Source organism: Cardiocondyla obscurior, linkage group LG05 (assembly GCF_019399895.1).
Source record: "Cardiocondyla obscurior isolate alpha-2009 linkage group LG05, Cobs3.1, whole genome shotgun sequence".
Taxonomy (NCBI): Eukaryota; Metazoa; Arthropoda; class Insecta; order Hymenoptera; family Formicidae; genus Cardiocondyla; species Cardiocondyla obscurior.
The window spans coordinates 9157397-9180817 of record NC_091868.1 but is presented as its reverse complement, the minus strand read 5'-3'; the positions used below and the strand labels follow the sequence as shown (position 1 = coordinate 9180817).

General features: G+C 42.6%; 1 protein-coding gene and 1 long non-coding RNA gene across 14 annotated transcripts in view; one reads left to right on the top strand and one right to left on the bottom strand.

Annotated features, from left to right (window-relative positions):
* The window catches only part of LOC139102738 (uncharacterized), a 365092-nt gene that overhangs the window by 118118 nt on the left and 223553 nt on the right, over window positions 1-23421 (bottom strand). The window lies entirely within an intron of this gene.
* Window positions 1-23421, top strand: part of LOC139102730 (CCR4-NOT transcription complex subunit 6-like) — a 318650-nt gene that overhangs the window by 245541 nt on the left and 49688 nt on the right. Inside the window, exon 5 of the mRNA XM_070656848.1 lies at window positions 3207-3270. Coding sequence (XP_070512949.1) covers window positions 3207-3270 — 64 coding nt within the window. The remainder of the gene's footprint in view (window positions 1-3206; window positions 3271-23421) is intronic.

Here is a 23421-nt window from a genome sequence, read left to right as displayed (position 1 = left end):
AAATACGCGCGATAAAAATATTTTCCATGTCTACGTGAGAATCAAAAGAACGTAATGTTACGCGAAAAGAATCCAATATGTTTAATGGCGTGTTTATTATTATGTGTACATGCAGCTTGTGCAAAAATGCAGGCTGTTTGGCAATCAGCGGCACACACTCCTGGGATACCTAGGTGCGCAAATAAATCGATTTGCATTTAACGTTTTTTCGCTAAATAGCTCCGCGTTTGAATTATCGTTTGCAATTCTCGCAGTTTGCTGCACGCGATAAAAACCCTTTGTGTACGAGGCCGCATTCTTTTTTTTATTCTTTTTTCGTCCCTCCCCCTTTTTTTTATACGTCATCCGTGTATCGCTTTACCACTCGCGCTTTTAAATTGCGCTCGATTCCATTGTATCGACACGCGATGAAGCGCTCTGTTGTAACTTAAGCCTCTAGGGGCTGGCGGCCGCTGGTGTTTCACCGAAAGTATCTTTTTGAAATTCTAGTATACGCGGCAGTACCCTTGCTCGCACTAAAGCGTCACAGTGATCGTTTCTTCAAAGCGAAACCACCGGACCTTCGACTGTAACTGTAAATTAAATTTCGATGCAATGGAAAAGTCGCAGAGAAAAAAAATAATTCTTACAGTAATAATTCCTTTGTTGTTACTTAAATTTGGATATCGGTTTTTTCCGTCAAACGCGTGCATATGTGTACATCGAGCATTCTATACGCAATTCCCTCATTCTCTTTTTTTTTTTTGTTTTTCTTTGCCATTGTTTTCTGGATATTATTAAATATAGTGATAACGCGAAGCCGTGAGATAAAGCCATTTCCTTCTTTGTCCCCGGTAGCTTCGCTGGGACCTCGTTTTCATATCTCGTCTGTTACGAGAGTGCATCTGCCTGCAGACACAGATGCAGCTCAATATGTCGACGATGCGACATCACAAGAGAAGATCGAAAGGAAGGGGAAGGGCTATTAGTCACGTTTATAGACTCGTTGTCCGGCAAGCGTGATCCCGCAATGAGAATCGATTTACACAAAGGAGATACGGCGAGGGGAATAAACTACGGTGCGCTTATCTCAAGGCTGTCGGCAAAGGTTGAAAGGATACCTTACCCTGTTAACCCTGAACTCACGGACAGCAGCAGAAAAAGCAAAGTTATTTAAAATGTAATGAAAATGCATCGAAATGTTTTTTATTAAGTTTTTTTTTTTTTTTTTTTCTTAAATCGATGAAGCGAGAGATTATAATACGCGCAAGAAATATATTTTGTTATGAAAATCTTGGATATTTTTATCTATAAATATTCGGATATATCAAAATCGAAATGCATAATCCTTTATTGAACGATCAAAGTCTCGAATTCTGAAACTCCGACGAAATGCTGACTCGATTGCAGACGAGTGAAAGTCGCGCTAATTGGAGAGCTCACCGAAACGCGTTTGAATCGCCCGTTGCAAATTAAGCTGGCGCACATTCAAACAAACGTGAATTTGTACAAAAAAAAGAGAAAAGGGAAAAATTGTGACAGATATTTCTGATTTTTGCGAATTAAGCTTCAAGTATTGAAAGCTTCGTTTTAGAAAAGATAGGAATTAAAAGCTAAATATTAAATTTGTCAAATAAATATGTTTTATTCATATATTTTGAGAAAAGGACTTGAAATTTAACTAAATTATATTTTTTAAATCAATTAAAAAAATTTATTTTTTTTTTACCACGAAAAATCGTTTAATTAAATACCATTGACTCCGTGGAGTTCATTCACAAAGAGTTAATTTAACAAAGTTTAAATTAAATTTCCGAACCAACTTTATATCTCCGGGAAATTAATTCTAATCACGGCCCAGATCGTCACTAATTTTGTTCCCAATTTTCATCTTTTGCTCCTGCTCGTCTCGCTAGCGGTCTGGAGTAAGCAAGTAACAGATGCTTTACGATACCTCGCCGGCGGCGAGAGGCAAGTTCGAAACACGCGGAATGACGTCAGTCAACGTCACCGGATCGCCTGTCACGAAATCAACCACCGTTAGGCTGACGCCGAAAAGTTAGTCGAGCGCGTTAGTCGATAGTCCGCAACTGCGAGACCTATTAGGCCAAAGTGCCGTGACTCTTCCTCCCCTTGCTCTTCTCTCTCTATCTCTTACTCTTTGCCTGCCTCTCTCGATTACTCTCTTAGCCTCCGCTCTTCCTCTCTGCGGTTGGCTGTGCAGTCGTTGGCGAAGTTTACGCCACGTCGGTTATCAATGGCAGTCGCGTCGGAGCTGCCGCATTATGAACTTATCACGGAGACAGTCGCGGACAACTTCGCCATTAAAGTTCTAGCACGAGCAATGTTACTGACTCTCCTCCGCTTTCTCCTTCTCGTCTTCGCGGCAGTGATACGCCCCTCCTGCGCCCCCATCGCGAAAATCCCGGCGAACAATGGCGAGGTACAAGCGTGCAGCTGCAGCAGCCTAATCTCGTTTCGGGCTGTGATAAAGCTAAATGTTCGAGAGAATCCGGCAGATTCGCTTTTCAATAATAAAAGGGAAGAAGAATAGCTCTCGGGTTCTTTTCACTTAAAAAAATAGATTTATTGTTTTGTTTTTTTAGTTTTTTTTTATTATTTATGATGGACGAGTATTAAGTTGATTCTCTGCATAAATTGTTAGTTGTTCCAATAATTTTAATTATTGAAGAAAAGTCAAAGGGCACCGAAGTTTATCCGACCGTTCGCTTCAACATATTGTTCCCTTTGTTAGATGCCATTTAAACGTGTCTTTGAACATTCGTTCAATAATCGATAGACTATTCAGCGAGCTAAATGGTAAATAACTGATTTGTTGAAAAAAAGCGGACTTGCGCACAGACGACTTCCATTGTCGACGGAGTCTCTCTCGCTTCATCGGCGATACTCTGCCGCGCTTACCGGGCCGCCGGGTCGATAAAAAGTTGTTTTAATTGGCTGGGAATCGTGGAAACTCGGCGACGCGACGACTTTTCAGCTTTGTCGTTGCTTCCTGGAGCGTTAAGCGCCGATATAAACGCGCGATATTGCCGTATCGGGCGCGCGTTTTAATCCTTTATTGCCGCCGAGAAGCTAAGTCGTTGACACGGTTCCGTTATTTATTATCGCGTCGAGCGCGCAATTTATACTACATGGCACTCCTCGTAATTTTTCATTCGTATACTTTTCGATCGTTAATTTATTCTGTGTTTTTTTCATTCTTCCAGGTACGTAGACCCGTCCACCACCGGCCGCTTTAGCATGCGAGATGCGGTTCGCGTTACGCCAAAGGTACGTTTTTCATCAAAGTAAAACACGCTCGGCTGTACGGCTGACGTATTGTGCGAATTGCTAATATTTTCTGATTACCCCGATTAATAATGGCCCGCTAAATAAATAAGAAATTATACGGCTAAACCGGCCGTCTTATTATCTCGTAAGAATCGCGCGGTCTCTTCTTCCACGCGATCCGCGGGGACCTCTCCGCGAAAGAAACTAGAATCTAATTAAAAACTTAGAGCCGTGGAACGAACTTCCGCATGTTTCTGGACACTCTCTTTTCCTTCTCCGTTTCCAGGAAGCGCGACTTAATTAACTTCGCGAAGAATGAACCGCGTTATCCCCGCGGTACTCTTAATACATCTTTCGCGTTTTAACTTTATCGGATATTCGCTCGCGAAAAGTCGCGCGATTTATGTATTCACCGTCGCGCGTTTTCCGACTTCCGCGATGACGTTTCTAATTGGCGCAATTACGATTGCTTGTACAACTTGATATCGCGCGCGGCCGTCGCATACCGAAGAAACTGGAAAGCTCGCAATTCACGCCCGCGGTGATTATTCTTGTCGCGCGGCGGTTACTCCTAAAAGCGAAATTTTCCCCGGCAAATGAACCGCGCGTACGAAATAATTTGCGCGGCGCGAGACGGAAAATTTGCGGCGCGCGCTTTCATTTCGCGAGAGGAATTTGTAATCTTAAAATTTTTGCGCAAATACGTACAGTCGCCACAGACGTTTTCTTACATTTTCCCGAGGGAGAAATATGCAGATTTTCATATTACATCAAAGAACGGCAATAAAGTATTTCGTACAAAAGATTTGGTGACCTACCTTTCCGAAATATTTTTTTTTAATCCAAGCAATTTTCGAAGTAAATATTAAAAGAAGAAAAAAAATCTTGCTTTTATAATTTTACGGACGTTTTATTATTTTTTTATTTTATTTTATATGATTTATATAGTATAATATAATTCGGATAAAAAAGACGAGAAAATATTTGAGGGAAGTTGGAGAACCAATATCGTTAAGCGATAAGCTTTTTTATCTAACTAGAAGCAGCGGTTTCTCATAAAGCACGACATAATCCCAATGGCCCGCAAATTTAATCAACCTAATACCACGTACAGCAAAATCAAATCTTGACCTGTAAACCATTTTGAATGCGAGTTGCCGGCCCGTATTAATTCGCAAATGAATAGAAAATGTTCCCCTCGAGGGATTGACTTACCCCGTCGCGCGGCGCGAGGGTTCCTCATGTCACGAAGAAAACGCATATTGTTCACGATTGAGGGTCGAACGGCGCAATAATTTGCTGCCTGATTATACGCAAAGTCTATATATAATACAACGTATAATTATGTAAAATCTCTTTCGTCGTTAACTTCAAGCTGAACGTTCTTTATCTCGAATTAAAGTTTCATGAAGTTTTATGCGAAAAGCTTTACTTAGCCGGGATCTGGGGTATCGGTTGTAAAAAGTTACTATCGGAAAGCAGATGTTTCGCGTGCGCGGGATTCAGAGTGACCTTATCTCAAATAGAGCACGAGCACATGCATAATGGTGCGTGTTACGTCGGTAACAGCAACGCGCAATTTTTAATGAACTTTTTGTTAATCTCTGACGATCGAACACGCGAGCTGACGGCTAGTGACTTTCGATATTAGCTTAATTAATATCGAAAATAAATTGATTACGCAGATTATTGAAATTTTCAAATTTCACTTAAACCTCTCGGCATCTTATTTCGCATAAAAACAAATTGAACGGAGGTCCTTGCGATATTACTCGATATTTTTTAATACGCGAAAGACAATTTTTGTCAAGACAACGCGAAAATTAATTCAGCAACAACTTCGTATTATTTATACCATTTTTTTTTTTTTTAATTTAGCGGGCGGGATTATTTTCGATTTAATTATTTTCCTTTATATTTCGCAATTTCCAATTAACGTTGAAATTACTCGGAAATTATGCGTATCAATATTTTCATGGAAAAGAAAATTAATTTCGAATTACAATTAATGAAACTGCCATTAAAAAGTAACGCGGCGCAAGTGGAGCACTTAGCATGATAAATTGCTGCGAGATCGCTTAAAGCCGCGCGCGTCAACGTGTTAGCATTGCGACCGCGGTTTCAGCCGCGACAGCGCGGATTGCGGACATCTCGCGTGCCATTAAAAGAACAGAAAGGAGAGAAAGAGCGGCGAGTCCAATAGAATAACTTAGTAGCCTCGTTTATATCCTTCCGCTCATGCTCGCCGCTCCTCGCTTCGTTTGTTCTCAAACGCGACGGGCGATTAATTAACGAGCACTCGACAAACGATCGAAGCAACGTGTCGGCTACGGGTACGACGGCGAAGGCGCAGCGGCGTCGCGGAGGTGTCGTTCAAACTGTATACCCGGGCATCTGTACCACTCCTAATTAAACCGGAGTTGAATCATTACTGCGACTACCGGGAAGTAGTTTAGGGCAAGGCAAAAGAACGGAGGACTTGTTCTCTCCTACGTCGACAGGATTACGTTTTCGAGCGCGGCACTCTCTCGCGCGTGTTTACTTAGAACGATTCTAAATGCACACATATTTCAACCTTCCTTATCTTATCTTTCTTTAGGACCTGGCCCTTTCGAAACGCCCGATTTCTTATGGAAAAGTAAGGGATCTAATTACTTCGTTTGATGCCCTCGGCGTGCGTACTCGCCGATATTTGTATAACAATCATCGGAATAATCCCCGCAAATTATCGTTAGCGTTTGTCAGTTAATAGCCTCTCGTAAATTAGCATCATCCCGTCTTTGCGAATCTATTGCTCACTCAGCCGATGCACCGTGGCGGGCTGGCGAATTATCGGCTCGTTTCTCGACGCGCGTTTCTCCCGCTAAAGTGCTAATTATCGCAACGCAATTGCCAACGATCTATTCATAATCCACGAGCGCCTAATCTAAGCTCAATTACGCGCCAAGCGGATTATATGCACTCACTTGGAACCGAATTAGACGTAATCTCCTCTCCCTTTCGGCACGATCCCTGACGTTGATCTGCGAATCGCACTCGATGTACCTCGCGCTCTCAAACGCGGCTTAATTAGACGTGCGCAAAAGGCTCCCACGAATCCTGAATTTCGACGCGGCTCGTTTACAGTTTCCGATACTACGCGCAGAGTGTAAGGTACAATTTAATTCGCTGTCGCTAGTCGTAATTAACGTACATCATGCGAGTGATCGAAAACAAAAGTAATCTAAACGCTTTCACGTGCCCTACTCGTTACGCGCCATAAAATAGTTTGATAAGATCGGAAAATAGAATTTGTCTTAGTTGTTTAATTATTTATCAAACTGAAGAAATTTTTATATACCTACGAATTAAATTTTGATTTTTTACAACAAAATGTTGTTATAAAAAAAAATATATATTGCGTTGAAATTCGATTCGGCCAGCATTTACAAATCGGTTAATCAAAATTTACTGTAATATGGTGAAAAGAAAAAAAATTCTTAATTCTTACGTTCGTCTCTAAGATTTAAAGTCTGACCGCGCTCGGTGACCCAATTCGGTGGATTCATCGTGCTAATTAATCCGCGCCTCATTTATAAAGCTGTAACGTCGAATGGAGACCAAGTCTGAAAGTGGCCACCATCACGAAGTTACGGAACGGCGCAGGCGGGTGGTTAGTATATTAAAGGGTGCCCCCATCGTTCATCTCCAGGGGACGATCGTTTATAAACCGAACAAGTTCATGATTCTCCTTGGTACTCCCATATTTTGTCAAAATTAAATCTTTCAGGATTTAAGATGCTTTTGTTGCCCTTTCTTAATTAATGTATCGCCGGTTCAGAAAATTGCGAGATCAAAGGTAACGAATGAGAATCAAAAGTAGTAAAGTGCAATAAGAATAATAGACCTGCGCTGTAAAACTCGGCAGTCACGCTTCGCGTTGCGTTTACCGTTGCAGGGAAATGCAAATCCTAAAATCTTTCGGAATCGTTTAGAATCTTTTACAAGAACCAAAGGGATTACGCGTTCCCACACGCTGGGAATAAACGTTTCTATCGAACCTTTCTCTATTGCCTTTTTCCGAAGTACTGTAGTATTTCGATTCTACGAAATTTAACGCTGGGAGATCATCAAAGAGAGGCCGGGATGTCGAAAAGAAGAAACTCCCGGAAATATGCGAAGACGCCGCGAGGAACAACGGTCGTAAAATCCGACGAGGAAGAGGATATCGGTATCGTAGGTGGTCATAACGACGGCGATGGTGCATTGATTACAGGACGGTCTGCAAGTTAACAGCATGGGATTTCTCGATAGAAGAGAAGGTAGAGAGAGGAGCCGATCAAGACTCCTTGTTGCGCAACCAGTCAAGCATGCCGAATGGAAAAAAAAAAAAAAAAAATGAAGGGAAAACACTGTTACCGCGAATAATATTCCGGTGAAACGGGAAAGTAGAGTGCGACAAATATACTCGTGAATATTATACAACATTTGGGAATAAATACCTTATTAAATTTTAATAGAAATCTAACGAGGGCAAACGTAGCAATTTTACGTATACGAACGAGAAGGTAATAAGATTCTCGCGAGTTGAATCTTGAAGTACGCGAATAAATAACGAAGCTCCTTGTTATTCTTCGCCCGACTTCGAAATTCGGGAAGCTAAATTCTTAACAGAAATTTTAATTGCCGCGCTAATTAAGTTACGATAACAGAGGCGTGCTTGCGCGCAATAAATATGTTAGCCGTTCCTTAGACAATCAAACATTCAGTTCTTTCATCCGGACACGTAAACGAGATCGCGTCAAGCTATAATAAAGCTCCATGCGAACTAATTAATTTGCTCGTTAGACTGAAGAACAGAATATAAATGGGCGGATTTTTTTGAAAGCGGTAATAAAGGTGGAGACTGGCGTTAAACGAATTCTAAATGGAACGAAACTGGAAGGGAGCGGGAGGAACGTTTGCAATGCTAATTATATGGCTTTTCTTATAACGCTCAGGTACCGCTTTCATGGCCCAGTTTAACTGACGATCTTGCATTGTGTTCTTCATCCCCACGTGATACGCGAGCGTATCTTCGCGACGGTGCAACTCACTCAGCACCCTCTATTTCTTTCTCTCTCCCCCTCCTCCTCTCTCTCTCTTTTCCCTTCAAGAGTATTATGCACTTTCACGGTAGATTGAGGTTCGAGAATACAGTGTAAGATTCATATTCGCATATTTCGTATACTCGCGGGGCTCGTTATTTGCATTTCGCGTTTCGTATTCGCGATTCCTGAAGCTCACTCGCTCTCGCGGAGAGACGATGCGTAATTTACATTTTTCATTTTTTTTTCTTTTCTTTCTTTTTTTTTTTTAATTTTTCCCCCAAGAACGCGGGTTTAAAGCGACGTCAAAATAAGCTCTTCAATTGTTGATTGCGAGTTAAATTAAATTGAGTCTACACTCTATTATATTAATGCAGCGAGCGCTATATAGATTCCTACGTCCGCGTTATCATTACATTGTGTTCATAATGCTTAAAATTTACATTTGATGCAAATTGCCGCGTCGCATTCCAATTAATAAGCGCTTCCCGCTCGCTCGCTCGTTCTCCCTGCCTCTACCTTCTTCGCTTCTAGTTATACGATATTTATTATATTCGAGAAATACACTCGGTAAGTTTCTCCATCAAAAGATAAGCTGCAACGACGCGAAGACAATAAGAGGACTAAACTCTATTAGAAGCGGCTGAATGGAGTGGAATCGAGCCATCTTTACGGGCGCACTCCGACGTATCGATCGTCGATTCTGGTAACCGTCTACGAGATCAGAGCCGAGATTACTTTCATCGTTTTATGCCCGTTACGTGCCACGTCGCTGGCTGGCTGACTGGCCGGCTGGCTAGCTCGCTGACCGTGTTCTCTCTGCTCGGGGAAAACTTTTCTTTCCGTCAGGAGAGGAACCCTTCGTTCTTCTTTCTATAGCCGGCCAATCAGCGCCCGCGGACGTACTATCGGCGGCAATAAAATGCGAAAAGGTGCCGGGCCCCAACGGGGGTGACTCATCTTTTACGCTCGAAATGGAGAACTCAGCTGAGCCACGCGTTTCCTCCGCGTATCTCGACGTGACCGTCACTAATTACAGCGCCATTAATTTACGGATAGAGGACGAACTCGGGATTACTGAGGATATCAATAAATTCCAGCTAACCTCGGTTTAATTAACTGTTTCGCGGACACTTAATACAATCAATTTCGCCGACGACGATTAATAAAAGTGAAGCGTCCGCTCGGTTAATCCCGAGTCTCAATTGCGAACTATTAAGTCTGCTCATTACCATATATGCTTATAAAACAAATGTTTAAATAAAGCGAATGGTAACAACTCGCATTACTCACTGCACTTCCAGCTGGACACGTAATCGCATTCGTTCAGTTACACGGCGCGATATGCTGCGTCCATTACGGCGCATAACGTATGCGGCTGTGATGGTGCATACTAATTGTTTAGATAAGCGCGAATCCGAGCAGTCGTTTAGAAACCCCGGAATCGGCGGGCGCGTAGCTCGTGCTTTTTTTTTTGCGCTTTTTTTTTTTTACCGCGGGGGATATAATTTGCATACGTTGCCCGCGTCTTCCGACGGCGCATTTTTTGCCTCGCCCTTTCTGAATAAATCGATACACGTTACGTAATCGAGCGTAATATTTTTCCGCGTCATACCTTGAATCCATAATTTCATTGATGATGAAACAATTTAAGAAAGGCCTCCGATACTCGATCTATTTATGACTTAGTAAAAGGGCCGATTATAGTAATCGGAGTGCGAGCCGCACAATTACGCATTCGAGTCGCGATTTACACCGGCAAAAGTTGCATTTAGCGGGATTCGAGCGGTTATTCATTCCGCCGCGTGAGTTTTTCCCGTTTTACGAGCTAATCCCAGCAAAGAATTCCGGGAAATTATTATCCGGATGCACTCGGCAGACAAGTCGGCCGACGTAAGATAATGAGGTAATAAGGAAATGAAACGAATGTCGTCGTTGTCTGACAGAAAAGGAGAAAAAGAGAGAAAGAAAGGCGGGGAGCCATTTATTCGTCCCGGCGATCCGTTTATTTTATGTCTTAAACGCGTCGATAAATTGGAGTACGCCTATTAAATCTCCCGTTAGAGAATACCCTCGTTTATCCGAAACTCGGACGCTTTAGCGTAATTTCCAGGAATGTTCTTACAATCCTCGCCGCGAATATCGCGAAAAATCGTATTAATAATTATTTTCGAATTTCAATTAATTACAGTAACGGGGTGAAATAATTGGGAAACATTGTGGTGTACTATCAGGTGAAAATCCTCTCGATTTACACGATTGAAAATAAAACTATAGAAATTTCAACAAAAACATAAAAAAAAATCGAGATAAAAGAATTTTATATTTTTAACACAAAAATAATCGCCGAAACGTTATTTTATTCAGAAACAAAGCTTCAACGCAGTTTTCAGAGGCATTTTATTTCACTGTTCGATGTCATAAAATCTCGATGCGAAAGCTCATCTAAAAATAAACGAATAACTAGGTAAATGCATCTCAAATAAAAAAAAAAAAATATATATATATATATATATACACGTCGGCAGTCGTTCTCGCGAAAAGCAAGCGCTGTCCAAAAGTAGGCCAAAGAAACATACGTATTTCAAAATCTGTTAACGATGATTAATAAAGCAGTAATACGACGTGTTGCGTCTTGTCTCGTCTCGTTTTGCGAAGTTTCCCACGAAATTGTCAGTCAGCTGAGAACGCAAATCGCGTCTCTCGCAGCATGAAACTGTTTGTGCCGCGAGTTTCCATTTAAGTTCTACTACGAGGAACTCGCTTTCCCCACCGTGGAATTCCGCGGAATTGAATTTGTACGAGAATAACGAAGTAACAGTTCGCGTTTCGCGACCGATGTGCAAATACATTTGTTCGTTCGCCTGTTCCTCGTTCATGCAACCATCTCTTTATTCGTTCTTCCTAGCCGCACTCCCGACAGCAAGGAGCTTGTCTTGCATAAAAATCGACTTCCGTGCTACCGTCAGAATCGTTTTGTTTTCGAGCTTTCGATCCGTTCAAGTCGCGCCGACAATCCCACCTTTCATCCGCGCGATCGTTGCCGTACTCGTCGTATCGTGAACTACAATTCTGCATATAACGAAAATTGCAAACGTTCATAAGGCATGCGACAGGAGTCCTCGCGAAATTATTCTATACCTAATAATTAAAAGGATATTTTTTTTACTATTTATAAAATGCATGTTAATATCTATAAATATAATTCAGTCTTTTTTTATTTTTAAATAAATTTGCGAGCACTTTTCCACGGCGCGAGAAGCTACTACTTCGATATGTCTCGTCGCAAAGTGTGTCGTCGTATCAAATTTCCGCATAAAAATCTGCGACCTCGTCAGAAGAACCCTGAAAATATTTTCCGGCGACGACGGCGGGCTACTCCGGTATAGAATATCGCGATAACGACGACTCACCGTGACCCGGTTGGCACAAAAGGCATATTCGCGCCGATACCTTCGATTGCGACCGGCAGCGACGCGAACCGTCTTCTCGCTGAGGACGTTCCTCTGATACCCTGAGAGCCCTCGCAGCCTCGTCACCCATGGAAAGTGTTTTCTTTGTCATACGAGAAATGTCGTTGACGTTAGCGCGCTATCTGTACATCACCTTTCAGCCGATAAATGGATAGATATCGATCGACTCCCTCTCCCCCCCTCCCCTGTTCCCTTCTGCGTTAACGTAATGACGCGTAACGAACACACGTGAGACACGTGGATAAGCACAAAGCGTGTCTGACGCATCACCTTTTTTTTGTAATATTAATTTTACTGAAAGGTACTTTGAGCAAAAGATTGATGGGATTCTGAAGATGAATATAAAGGATCACCGCGGGAACATTTGACAAGTATTTTTTTTTCTTTTTTTCTTCAAAGTATGCAGGTTGTCGATATCGGTATTTCAAGACGGTGGTTACAAGACTGACCGGTAAACGTGTTATAGAACGTGTTGAAATTTAATCTGCTGGCGTGATTAGCGCGTAACGATTTAATACCTGACAGCGTAGCGGTTTTGTTCGCGGGCACTCCGCTCGAAGACACGACCGTGAATTCGCGAGGCTGCTTAATTTCTCACGGGTAGATGTACTTTCGGACGAACGGGCGATCAGCCGGCACTCAGCTTCCGTACGAATCCCGTAATCGTGGCCGCAACGCGGGCACAGCACGCGCACGCGTTTGTCTCCTCTCATCAGCAACGGTATAAAACAAAAGGGCCAACATCTATAAGAAGAAAAGTATTCTTGCTCGCCTCGGGATTTCGTTGAATTCGACAAATTGACTTGAGAAAAAATAATGATGAACTTACAGCATTTTACAAGATAAATTATTGACGGCGGAATTATCTCTAAATGCACGGTAAGAAAAAAAAAAAAAAGATCAAGTAGATGCAAATGAGATTACGTCCTGATGGGGCTTACATCGCTATGTAAAATCGTGTTGCACTTCTCTAATCAGGTTTAATGAAGTGAATATATTTCATTTTGAAGCGGCATTACACGCTTATCGGCAGTCACTCGTCGTGATTTATGAGGGCGAGTAATTTCGCGATTTCCGTCGCGTATGAATTCAATTCGCTGAAAACGGACGCCGCCGCGGCCAGGATTAAATTTAACGAAAGGGATTTAATGATTACGATTCACGCTTCAACCATTTCGCACCGCAGCCGCGCGTTGGTCTTTTGAAAAAGCCGTATATTATAAAGAAGGGACTATTCAGGAGTCCGCAGGTGCGCGCGCTTTACTAATTAGCGTCGTTTTTATCGCCGCTAATAAACGATTATCGAAAACTTGTTTTATCACGGTATTACTTTATCTGCGCAAATCCACTTGAAATGCGGGAAAATGGCAGTTGCCAACGAACGTTAAAATCCCTCTCTTTTTTCCTAATCACTTTTATTTATTTTATATTAAATTATTGATTTACATGCGCGTTTATGATTTTGTTAAATAAATATATACGAATATTATATTTTACGCATATGTGTGCAGGCGCCACGATTGACGTTAAAATTGCATAACGCACAACTTGTATTACTTTTTACCGCGATTTTAACGTGCAATTGCGATATCCTTTTTCAATGGAGAATTTTTTTTTTTTTATTTTAATTTTTTTTTAACAGTTAACCAAAATAATATTTATCAACCAACCCTAGTAGGCAGAACGCGGCTAATCGAGAGCTCTTGAATGTCTGCTGCTTTAATATTATCGGCACCTCCCTTACGCCACATGCAAGGCAACGAATTGAGCCGTCGTGATACTTCCATATTTCAACTGCGAAAATAATACGTAACGTCAATACTTATACCGGTTCTATATTCAACGGTATGATAAACTTCTTTCCTGATTTTGCAATAATATTTGTGCAATTTTTAATTAACTCAGGAATAAATGAAATAAAAAGGGTGGAAAAAAGAGGAAATAAATAAAAATTCTCGCTTATAATTGAATTATGTTCGTAACTCTCTGGGATTTTTAATTTACTCAGAAATTAATAAACGCCACTGGGATTTTGGGCGGACCTTGCGTGGAGAAGACATTGTTCGGTCGTTTCGCTCGGCGCATTTTACCATCGCGCGCTTTCAGGGCTGGAATCCACGGCAGCAACATGCCACTTTGCGACGGCCCGCTCCGCTCGCATTCCACCCTTTGTGATTTACAAAAGCGCTCTGTTTTCTAGAAGCATAAATTCATTCGAGTGCTCGCGATAAACACAAACCAGCCTGGTACACGCCGCGCATTTCGCTGCAACGAAAGCGCACATTTCGGCCCGTGGCGCATTAACGAACAGAATTTACGAACGCATTTCTAATTACTGTTTTAAACGCGTCGCGTCCGATCGTGCTGTTTGCGGTAAACCAATTCGAGCCCCCGTTACCGTCGGTGATTACAACAAAATTCGCGGTTTAATTATGAGAGTAATAAGTCATTATGGAAAACGCCCCGACGATCGCATCGCGATTCTGCATATTGAAACGACGTGGATCGGACATCGCCTCGTCTGTTAAAAAAAGAAACTAAAAAATTTTTACCACTGAAAATCTTAGACATTAGCGTGGCACAGCAGCACCTTTGAAATTTCATCGTTTCTTTGTATTCTCGTAAGCAAATTTGCAACATTAAAACGTTCAGCGTTGTAAATTAATTTCTCGTTTTTGAAACACGTTTATTACCAGAGCATATAAATTTCAGCTGAACGGTGGCCGTTTATTATTTAAAATATCAAGCCGGGTCTCAATTATTCATATGGATAACAAAACCATACATTGGTAAAGTACTTTATTAAAATGTAGAATAATAAAGCGCCGGGCTTTAATTAAGCTCCCTTTTTCGCGATGAACATAATTGCGCCGTCGATCGATATCGAAATATATTCGCATCGGTAAACGAGAGCGTGGCGCTGAAACCATTTATTTGGGAAAAGCACAATGACGTTTGCTATTGCCAATGCACCAATAATTAACATTTCTCGAGCGCTGTTTATTAATTTTACAGTGATTCTTCTCTCGTGAGTCGCACGCGAAAGTTTGTAGTTGACACGACGCGAATCTAGTCGCTTTCGAATATTCGAAATCGGGGCGAGCTTACAAGGCGTCAGCTTCGTGCTTTTGCGCGACTAAATGGCGTAAAGTCTTCGGCGTGGACCAAAAAATCGAGTTCTAAATTTTGCTCAGTCAACTATGTATATCGCGGAAAGATCAGCAAAAAGCTATTTCTCGTTAAGGATGATAACGAAGGTAAGGTAACCGTGGAGGAAAGTAGGTAAAAAGTTTTATCAGATAAGTTCTGCTTTTTATCTCGCGTTGTCTTATTCAAAAGAAGTATAATAAATTATCAAAGATAAAGTGAAGTGGAACAACTACTTATTTGTCATTAACGCGCCACGCGATATATTTGCTTCGATCTATTAATGCTTGAGAATTAATTTTAATTAAATAAACTGATTATTTAATAAATTAAAGAAACGTTTATATTTGAACTAGCTTTCGATTTTTTATTTCAACTAAAACTATTTCTTCGCAACTCCGGTTTTTTTCTTTTTCTTTTTTAAGTTTAAATTAATTGATCTTTAATTCGATTCGTGCGTAACCGAAAAGACAAAGGGCTCGCGAGGCTGACAATTTACCGCCGCGCGTGTGGAACGGCACAGCTTCCCTCCGGCATTAAGGGGCAGACTTTACTCTCACCGAGCAGCTTCTACATGTCCACTGTGGACGGCGAAAGCGAACGTTAAGCCTTAACGCTTTCACATGACCACAATCGACACCGCAGACTATCGCCACGCGGAATAAACCGCAGACGACAAAACATTCTTCTAAGGGCCTTTACCGACAGCTTTAATTAAATTTCAACCGGTCTGCTGATTTATCGTCATTTATATTAATTGACTAAGTTAATTGAAACTATAAACTCGACGTCAACGCCACGTCGATACTTTATTAAGGCTTCGCGTGATTTCAGTTAATATTAGAAAAATCTTTACATCGCGAATATCTGTATTCTTTGCTTCGGTGAAACTCAAGTCGTCTCCTCTCGTTAATCAATAATCCTTTTCGTATTGGCCCACTTTTGATTCGGCGTACGATCGCATAAATTCAAGGCGGAAATAACCACGGCGACTCGCGCCAAACATGGAACTTTAGCGTTTACCATATCCGAATTAGGATATATCGCGAAAGCTTTCTAGGTTGCCGTGCGGCACGTAAGGTTTAATCGCATCGGTATCTACCACGAGTAGCGTAAACTTTCTTCGGCTCGTTCTTCTTGCCGCTATTACTATCGACTGGCGTGACTCGAGACGAAATCCGACTCGACGATATCCTCAACCTCTCCTGTTCTTCTGCAAAAAAAGATCGAGGGGCAAAGGAAATCGTCGTCGAACGTTACGTGATTCAATTTATAAATGCGAAGCACGGCGAAAGCGAAATTTATGAAGATCCTTTTTATATATGACAGGTTCAACATTAACCTAATTAATCACGATTACACGTGAGCTTTTGTGAAATACAAAAGAGATCGGAAAACTTATATGAAATTCAACCGACCTGTTCCTCTATCATATTCTCGAGAGAGATATTTTTGGCTTCCTACAAATCCATCGGACAGACTTAAACTTTCTGACTTTGATTGATGTACAGTTACATTGACAAACTGAAGGTTCGCATGTGAGCGCCGGATCGATGGCAGCGAATTGAAGTTGTTTTTCGAAAGCTATTCCATTACGTGCATGAAACTGTTTCGATAACACCAATTTGAATTTGTTCCTGCCGTTTAGTACGCAAAATAAAGGAATTCGAAGCGGAATTAGCATAAGAGAAATTGCGGATAATGCATTAATAATTTATTATTCAAAATGAGTTAATGCGCGAATTATATTAAATAAAAATTTTGCGAAATACAAATTAAGTAAAATATTAATGAAATGTAATTGAACGAAACGAATAGTTTTAAAAATTGCATCATGCATTACGCGCAGTTCTCGTAGGAAAGTCCCTGTAACCCGGATATTTTCGCGATGTGAGGTGGAATACCCCGAGTCCTGCGAAGACTTTGTCACGTTTTACAAGTTTTTCTCCAGCGCGGAAGTGCTTCGTGAAGGAAGCAATCCACGAGGTGCCGCCGGAGAAGTACGGACCGGAGGAAAAAGGAGCTTTTCCTGAATGCGCTATGAGAGGTCGGGGTCGAAAGTTTTCGCGGCCGGGAACAAAGACTCGGTGCAAAAGCTCGTCACGGACGATGGTTCTCTCGCTTCCGTCTCGCAGTAGGAAACCGGCGATCGAGCGCTTGTTTCCGCCGAACTCCTTTCGCCACATATACGCTTTATTGAATCTTAGATAATTGCGGGCGTTTACCTTGGTTTACTTTAGTCGGCGAGTATTAGATATTTAGAAACCGGAAAGGATGTTTTAACCTATTTTCTTTTATTTATTTAAGTTTCGTTAAGAATTTTCGCACGTTTTCGAAATAAGTCAAACACAGGTGAAAGTGTTTAAATTATAAACGCTCGCGGAATGTCACGGGTATATCTCGGCTTCAACGTTATTCGATGTCGAACTTGCACTGCGCTCGCGCTCTATCGTGACTCGGCAATAAGAGAAAGCAGCGTTATCTGTTCGGAGATATAGGACACCCGATCATTAATCCCTCGACTACAGCGCCTGACGTCGTTGTTTTCCGCGGTAATGCAATGATATAATGCCTTAAATATAATACTGCCGCCTCGTACCTATCTTTTGATATCAGATGGACTATTAGTCATAGAAAATTAACAGAGGTCCGACGTCAAAGGCCGTAATTGAATTAGTGGCCGAGAACACGTCTCTCTCGTTCCGGTAGTGGGTCAGGAAATCAGGTCAGGTGGCGGAAGAAGAAGAAGCGGCGGACGAACGTAGATGGAATAGTGCCAGGTGGTGGTAGAGGGACTCCACGAGTACCGTTAACCGCGTCTGTATCGCCGGTCGTTTCTTTGTACGGACAGACGTGGGCACGAGGAGACACCGAGCCTGCGCGCCTCGTGGGTGAGAAACGCCCACGTAAACGGTCGTAAACAAAAGCTCCGACACGTAAAAATCTCAGCCGGGAAAAAGCGACGCGGCTTAGGCGGGCGCTAATTGAAAGATATTATAGACGGAATGATATAGACCTAACTTGCATCCGCGAAGGCTAGTCGGGAATAGCTAACTATAGCCACTGTCCAGATATCATGGTACGCTTGCGCAACGGTGAAAGGATTTTGCTTTAATCACGAATCCTTTGCTCAATTTAATGGAAAATGATTTACCGCGTTTTATTTATTAATACGTAATTTTTATACCTACATGCTAAGCTAAAGTTATTTATGAAAAGGAAAATTAATCGCAGTCAGCCTCCCCCGTTCAGTTTCTATCGGCGAACGAAAGAAATATATCCCGTCTTACTCTCAATAAATACCGCCGATAATCTCGAGTCAATTACTTGCGAGAGATATTTTGCTTCATTTACAGTGAATCATGCGTTATATACACCCTTTATACTCCGCTACGTGATCGCAAGATCCGGCGGATGCATTTCGCAGGCGGATGTATGGGCCGTACATACGTACCGCGATAGTGTCAAGTTACTGTGAGAGAAGAGAAAGGTACACACGTAAAAGCAATATGCATACGTACATAGACGAGTGTCTAAGTTTAAAAAAAATTTTTTCTCAAGATTATCATTTCATTTCTATCCAACGTTAAATCAAAAATACTTTGTGGAAGTTATTACAAATGCATCTCACACATTATTAATTAAAAAAAAGGCTTGTCAATTTTTTATCAGCTCAAAAAAGCTTTCATTTATAAAATAATAACGATTTATTAATTGCGAATAAAATTTAATTGGTATGACGAGTCTAAAATTTTCATGAAAATTCTGTTAATCAGGCAAGAGGCATTACTACATTTCTCGTTAGTGAGAGAAAAAGGTTTGCGGCGCGATGCACTTTTAGGACTCTCGTAATCCGCTCTCGGGCGGTTCCGAAAAAAAAAAAATCAGGATAATTGTAGCCCCGCGTATAACAATAAGGTAGAGGCAGACAGCAGCGTGGCTTGGCCAAAGCCCCCGTGAATTAGCGCACACGATTGTGCAGCGTACAAAAAGCGGTTGCATCCAGTGGTGGATGTAATTGCGGCGGCGTGTACGACCACGCGCGCGTGTTTTGCCGAGTTTAGATAATTGTGGTAACAGGAAGTTAACGTGTCCTCGGTCCGAAACCTCTGTCTCTCACCGTCTCTCTCTAGAAGGGGGCGTTAAGTATGCAATTAAGAAATATACTTCCATCCGCCGTTCCCCGTTTACGTCTCGCACCGACTCGCATTGCGGCAATTTAACGCTCCAGTTGGTCGTCAATTACCGGCCACTTATCAAAAACACATAACACTTTCGAACGACGTGCTTACATGTATACGGTTCAAGTTTTTTTAAAATCTTTTTTCTTTCCGTAGAATGCAATAAAGTTCTTTTCTATTAGCCGGTTTGTGCCTACTCGGGAATTTCCCTCCGATATTCTGTTATCGCGACTCAACTGCGCTGTCAACGCGAGATGGCTCATCTCGTCGGCTTACCGATGACAGATATTATTATCGCTTATCGTGTTGGCAGAGACACACGCTTAAGCTGGGACGATACCATTAGGACTACCTTGTGCCTTCTTATCGCGCCTACGCCAGCAACTCGGTCGTCTTCCTCGTTTACGCGTGTCGTCGCCGTTCTTTTGAGCAACCCTCCCCGCGTTCGAAATTATCTCAATCCGCTTGGGGCGCAAAATTAGCAACGCGCTTTTATGGAAAATACTACTATAATATAGTTGCTTATCGCGTTTCATATAATAAATATTACGCGAGAATAAAAGCCGACTAGTACGCCGTGATTTCAATAATAACGCGCTAATAAAATAACAATTAGACGGTATAAAAAAAAAAAAAAAAAGACCGTAAGGCCTCTGCGAAAGTAACAACTGCGGCGTGTCTTATGTTACATCTATAAACGAGGAAAATGGTGCGTTTTAATATGCATAAAAATGCAACGTCTGCGGCGTAGGGAAAAACGCCCGAAGCGGGATACCGCGCGCTGGAAGACAAAGCATCGTGGAAGACGCCGCGCAAAACAGGCGCGAGAAATATTGCGGTACCGAGAGCGTGCACGCGCCGCGTCGTATATCTGTAATAATCATTCCCCATTCAAGGCGAACGTTTCGTTCGCGTGGATGCGGCACGCTCGCGCCGCAAATTGCGATAGAGGATGCGCGTGGTTGCGGCAGACGGCGACGGCGACGACGACGACTTTTATAATCAACGCTTGCTCACGCGCTCGCAACGACATACTTTCCGGCTTTCTTCTTCGTTTCTTCTTATCCGATCTTTCTCGGCGGGGTGCTGCCCGATACCCGCACGCCGCTGTAACTAACAACGAGGCCGCGTCATGTATCATCTCGCCGCGTTAAAGCTGCCAGGGCGCGCGTGTGTGCGCGCCGCTTGGAAACGGATAGCGGAACGTGTTGCAGCGCCGGCACCACACATTGTAGGACGACACAATTGCATTTTTCCGCGGTGTAATTTACCGAGAGATGCACGGTATTATTAGTCTTCCGAAGCGAAAGCGATTTTGCTTGCCGTTTCACCATTCGGTCTCTGAATGCGTTTTAATGCGCGATAAAATAAAATCTATTTATCTTCGGCAAAAGAAATTTAATGCCGAGGTTAGAACCGGAATTTTTTTTATACGCTCGGTTGTATTTTATTGTATAATAACGACGGGTCGTAGGCAAGTTTTGAAATGATTTCCATGGCACCGCGTGCAACCGAGCGCTCGCAAATTTGTCAGGGTCTCGATCTTTCTTTCCTCTCTGCTCGAAAAAAAAAATTGAACGCGAAGCGCGTAAGTTCGTACTCGCTCGGACACGAGACGCGAAATCAATTCATTCTAACGATAGGAGAGAGAAAGACGAGCCGAGCGGTCGAAAGTAGACTATCGCGCGATCAAATCGAACGAACGGGACGAAACTTCTCGAGACGTATCAACGATCGCTGCGGGAATAAGATTTCGGCTCGTCTCTTTTATGGTATGCGGGGATTTTATGACTGGGACGGCTCTCACGTTACGGCTCGAAGAAGCTCTTGAGTTTTACCTATTGCCCCCCCGACTTATTCTTTTTACTGCTCCTCCGCTATTTCGGAAAAGGACCCCAGGATTTAAGACGAACATTTCCCGGGTACTTCCTGCTTTTTTGCCGAGCACGTCGACGCTCTCTTCCCTCCTTCCCTTCCCTCTAAAAAACGCGCGAAAAACTCGCATGAAGTTATATCCCCGAGTTATACAGCCGAGAATCTCCGTCATTTTGCGGATGCTCAAGACCGACGTGCTTCATGTAGGAAACCTAAAACCTTCACGCTTTCCTTTACGATATTGCTAGCTAGGTTCATAGATTCATAGATTTCTCTCGTGGCTATTTTTCAAGAATTTTTAACCGGCCTGAAAAATTGTTGTTTGTTATATGCTATATTTTCAACATTAAAAAAAAAAAATTATTTTTTTTTAACGTTTTATTTAATAAAAAACGATTTGTTCCACTTCGGTGAAACTTTTAATTGACGACGCTCCTTCGGCATGTCCGACATCGCTTGAACTGTTGTTACGACTAACAAAGCGGGATTTCGGCCGCGGTCAGTGACGAGGCGGCGAGAAATCTAGTCGCCGACACGTACCGACTTCACGAACAATTCGCCATTTCAGCCACGAAATTCGGCGCTTTGATCGTTACTGCGTGATATCGAATTAAGCTCAAAGGGAAGCCTGTTATCGCGAGAGAGACGGAGAGAGCCAGGAGAAGAGTAGATAACTGCGGAAGCGGGCTTTGCGTGCACAAATTTGTCTGTAGACACCCGGGAACATTGAACTATGACCCTACCGTGCGACGTCACGCTTTTCTTATCCTTATGCAGATATTCCGAAGGCCGAGACAGAAGAGAGAGAAAGAGAGAGAGCGAGAGAGAGGAAGGAAATATAATTAATTATTATCTCTACGTGCCGGGATAAGGAAAATTGGCGTGGAAGGTAAAGAGTTCGTTGAGTTTCTAATAATAGTCGTCTAACTCCGAGAGGCACTTTAGCTAAAGCAGTGCGTACGCGACTTCAATTAAATATCTCTCGGTTTTTTAAATACTTTATTTAGCCGAGCTTTCAAGATAAATATAAAAAAAAGTTTTCTGCTGAAAAATGCGACTTGCCGGCGAAGCTTCGCTCCCCATCGCGCGGCTTCTGCCGTTACAAAGAACCCGGGGCCCCGTTTTAATTTCCGAGGCCGAGCGCCCGATGATCGACCACCGTCCGCCGGTGAAAAATACAGGCCCGTAAATAATGCCGTCCGCGAAACGGAAGGCCACGCCATGGGGCAGCGATGTGGGCCAAGGGAGGCCAACGACCCTGGATTCGCAGCTTCGCCGACGGTTGACTCTAGAGATCGACACGAATCCCATTGTATCACCCACGCAATTGATATACGATGCAATTTGATAATGCAACGACGACGATGACACGTTTAGCTGATACTTTTCATAAGATACTCGTGAATTTTTAGACAAGCCTTGAAATACGATTTAAACAAAATTTCGTATCACAAACAGACGGAAGTAGCTTCGTATATTTGCTTGCGATATTTTTATTAATTAATTAATTCCAATTATTTGGATCTCGCAATCTTTCAAACCTGAAAATATTACGGTCTTAAAGAATAACGATATTTAGCTCGTCGCAGAGTTATTAATCGCGAGATCACGCGCCTTTCCGTAAAGCTGAAGCGACGGCCGAGGGGGGGAAAAAAAAAATCGTCTTGAAAAGTTAACGCATCGTGAAGCGTGTCTTTAATACAGGACGAGCGTCTTTTCAGGTCGTTCGTTGAAAGAGACACTCCTGAGGGACGGGGAAAACTCGGGAAAATGGAGGAAAGGCGATCCAGTGATACGTAGACACGTAGTCAGGAAGAAGAGCACGCGGCACAGAAAAGGGAATTCTTTCCGCGAGAATGCAAGCGCTTCGCGCTCTCTTCTTATAACCCGAGGACTCTTCTTTGTTGGTCGGCAGCAATATACCGTGATATGACATTCTTTTCCTGCTCGCGGCGCGCCGGTTCCTTGAAGATCGCGGAAACGCTGCCCGACGGCTACACGCCGGAAAAGACACGCCATCTTTAATCGTCCCACCCTCGCTAAGAGAGAGAACTGTGCGCTTTTATTCCTCTGGCTATGTATTCGCGACTAGTATAAGATTAGACTCGGCCGCGATGGATTTCTTCCGGTCCGCTTTGCACTTTGTGCCGTTTCCAAGAGCCGCCGCCGAGCCAAGGAATTGTATAAAAATAAATTAATCAACGGCGCGCGTTAACAAAAGTAAAAGTGGGAGTTATATTAATCGCGTGTAAAAATTAATTTGACATAAAGCGCGAAGGCCTCGAGCGGCCGGTAATGATTTATGGGCTTCTCCTTTTTCGCGTGAAAGTTATAATTTTACGTTCTGACGCCCGTAGCGAAAGTGTCGAGAGAAATATCGCTGGATTTGTTGATATGGGTCAGTAGGGC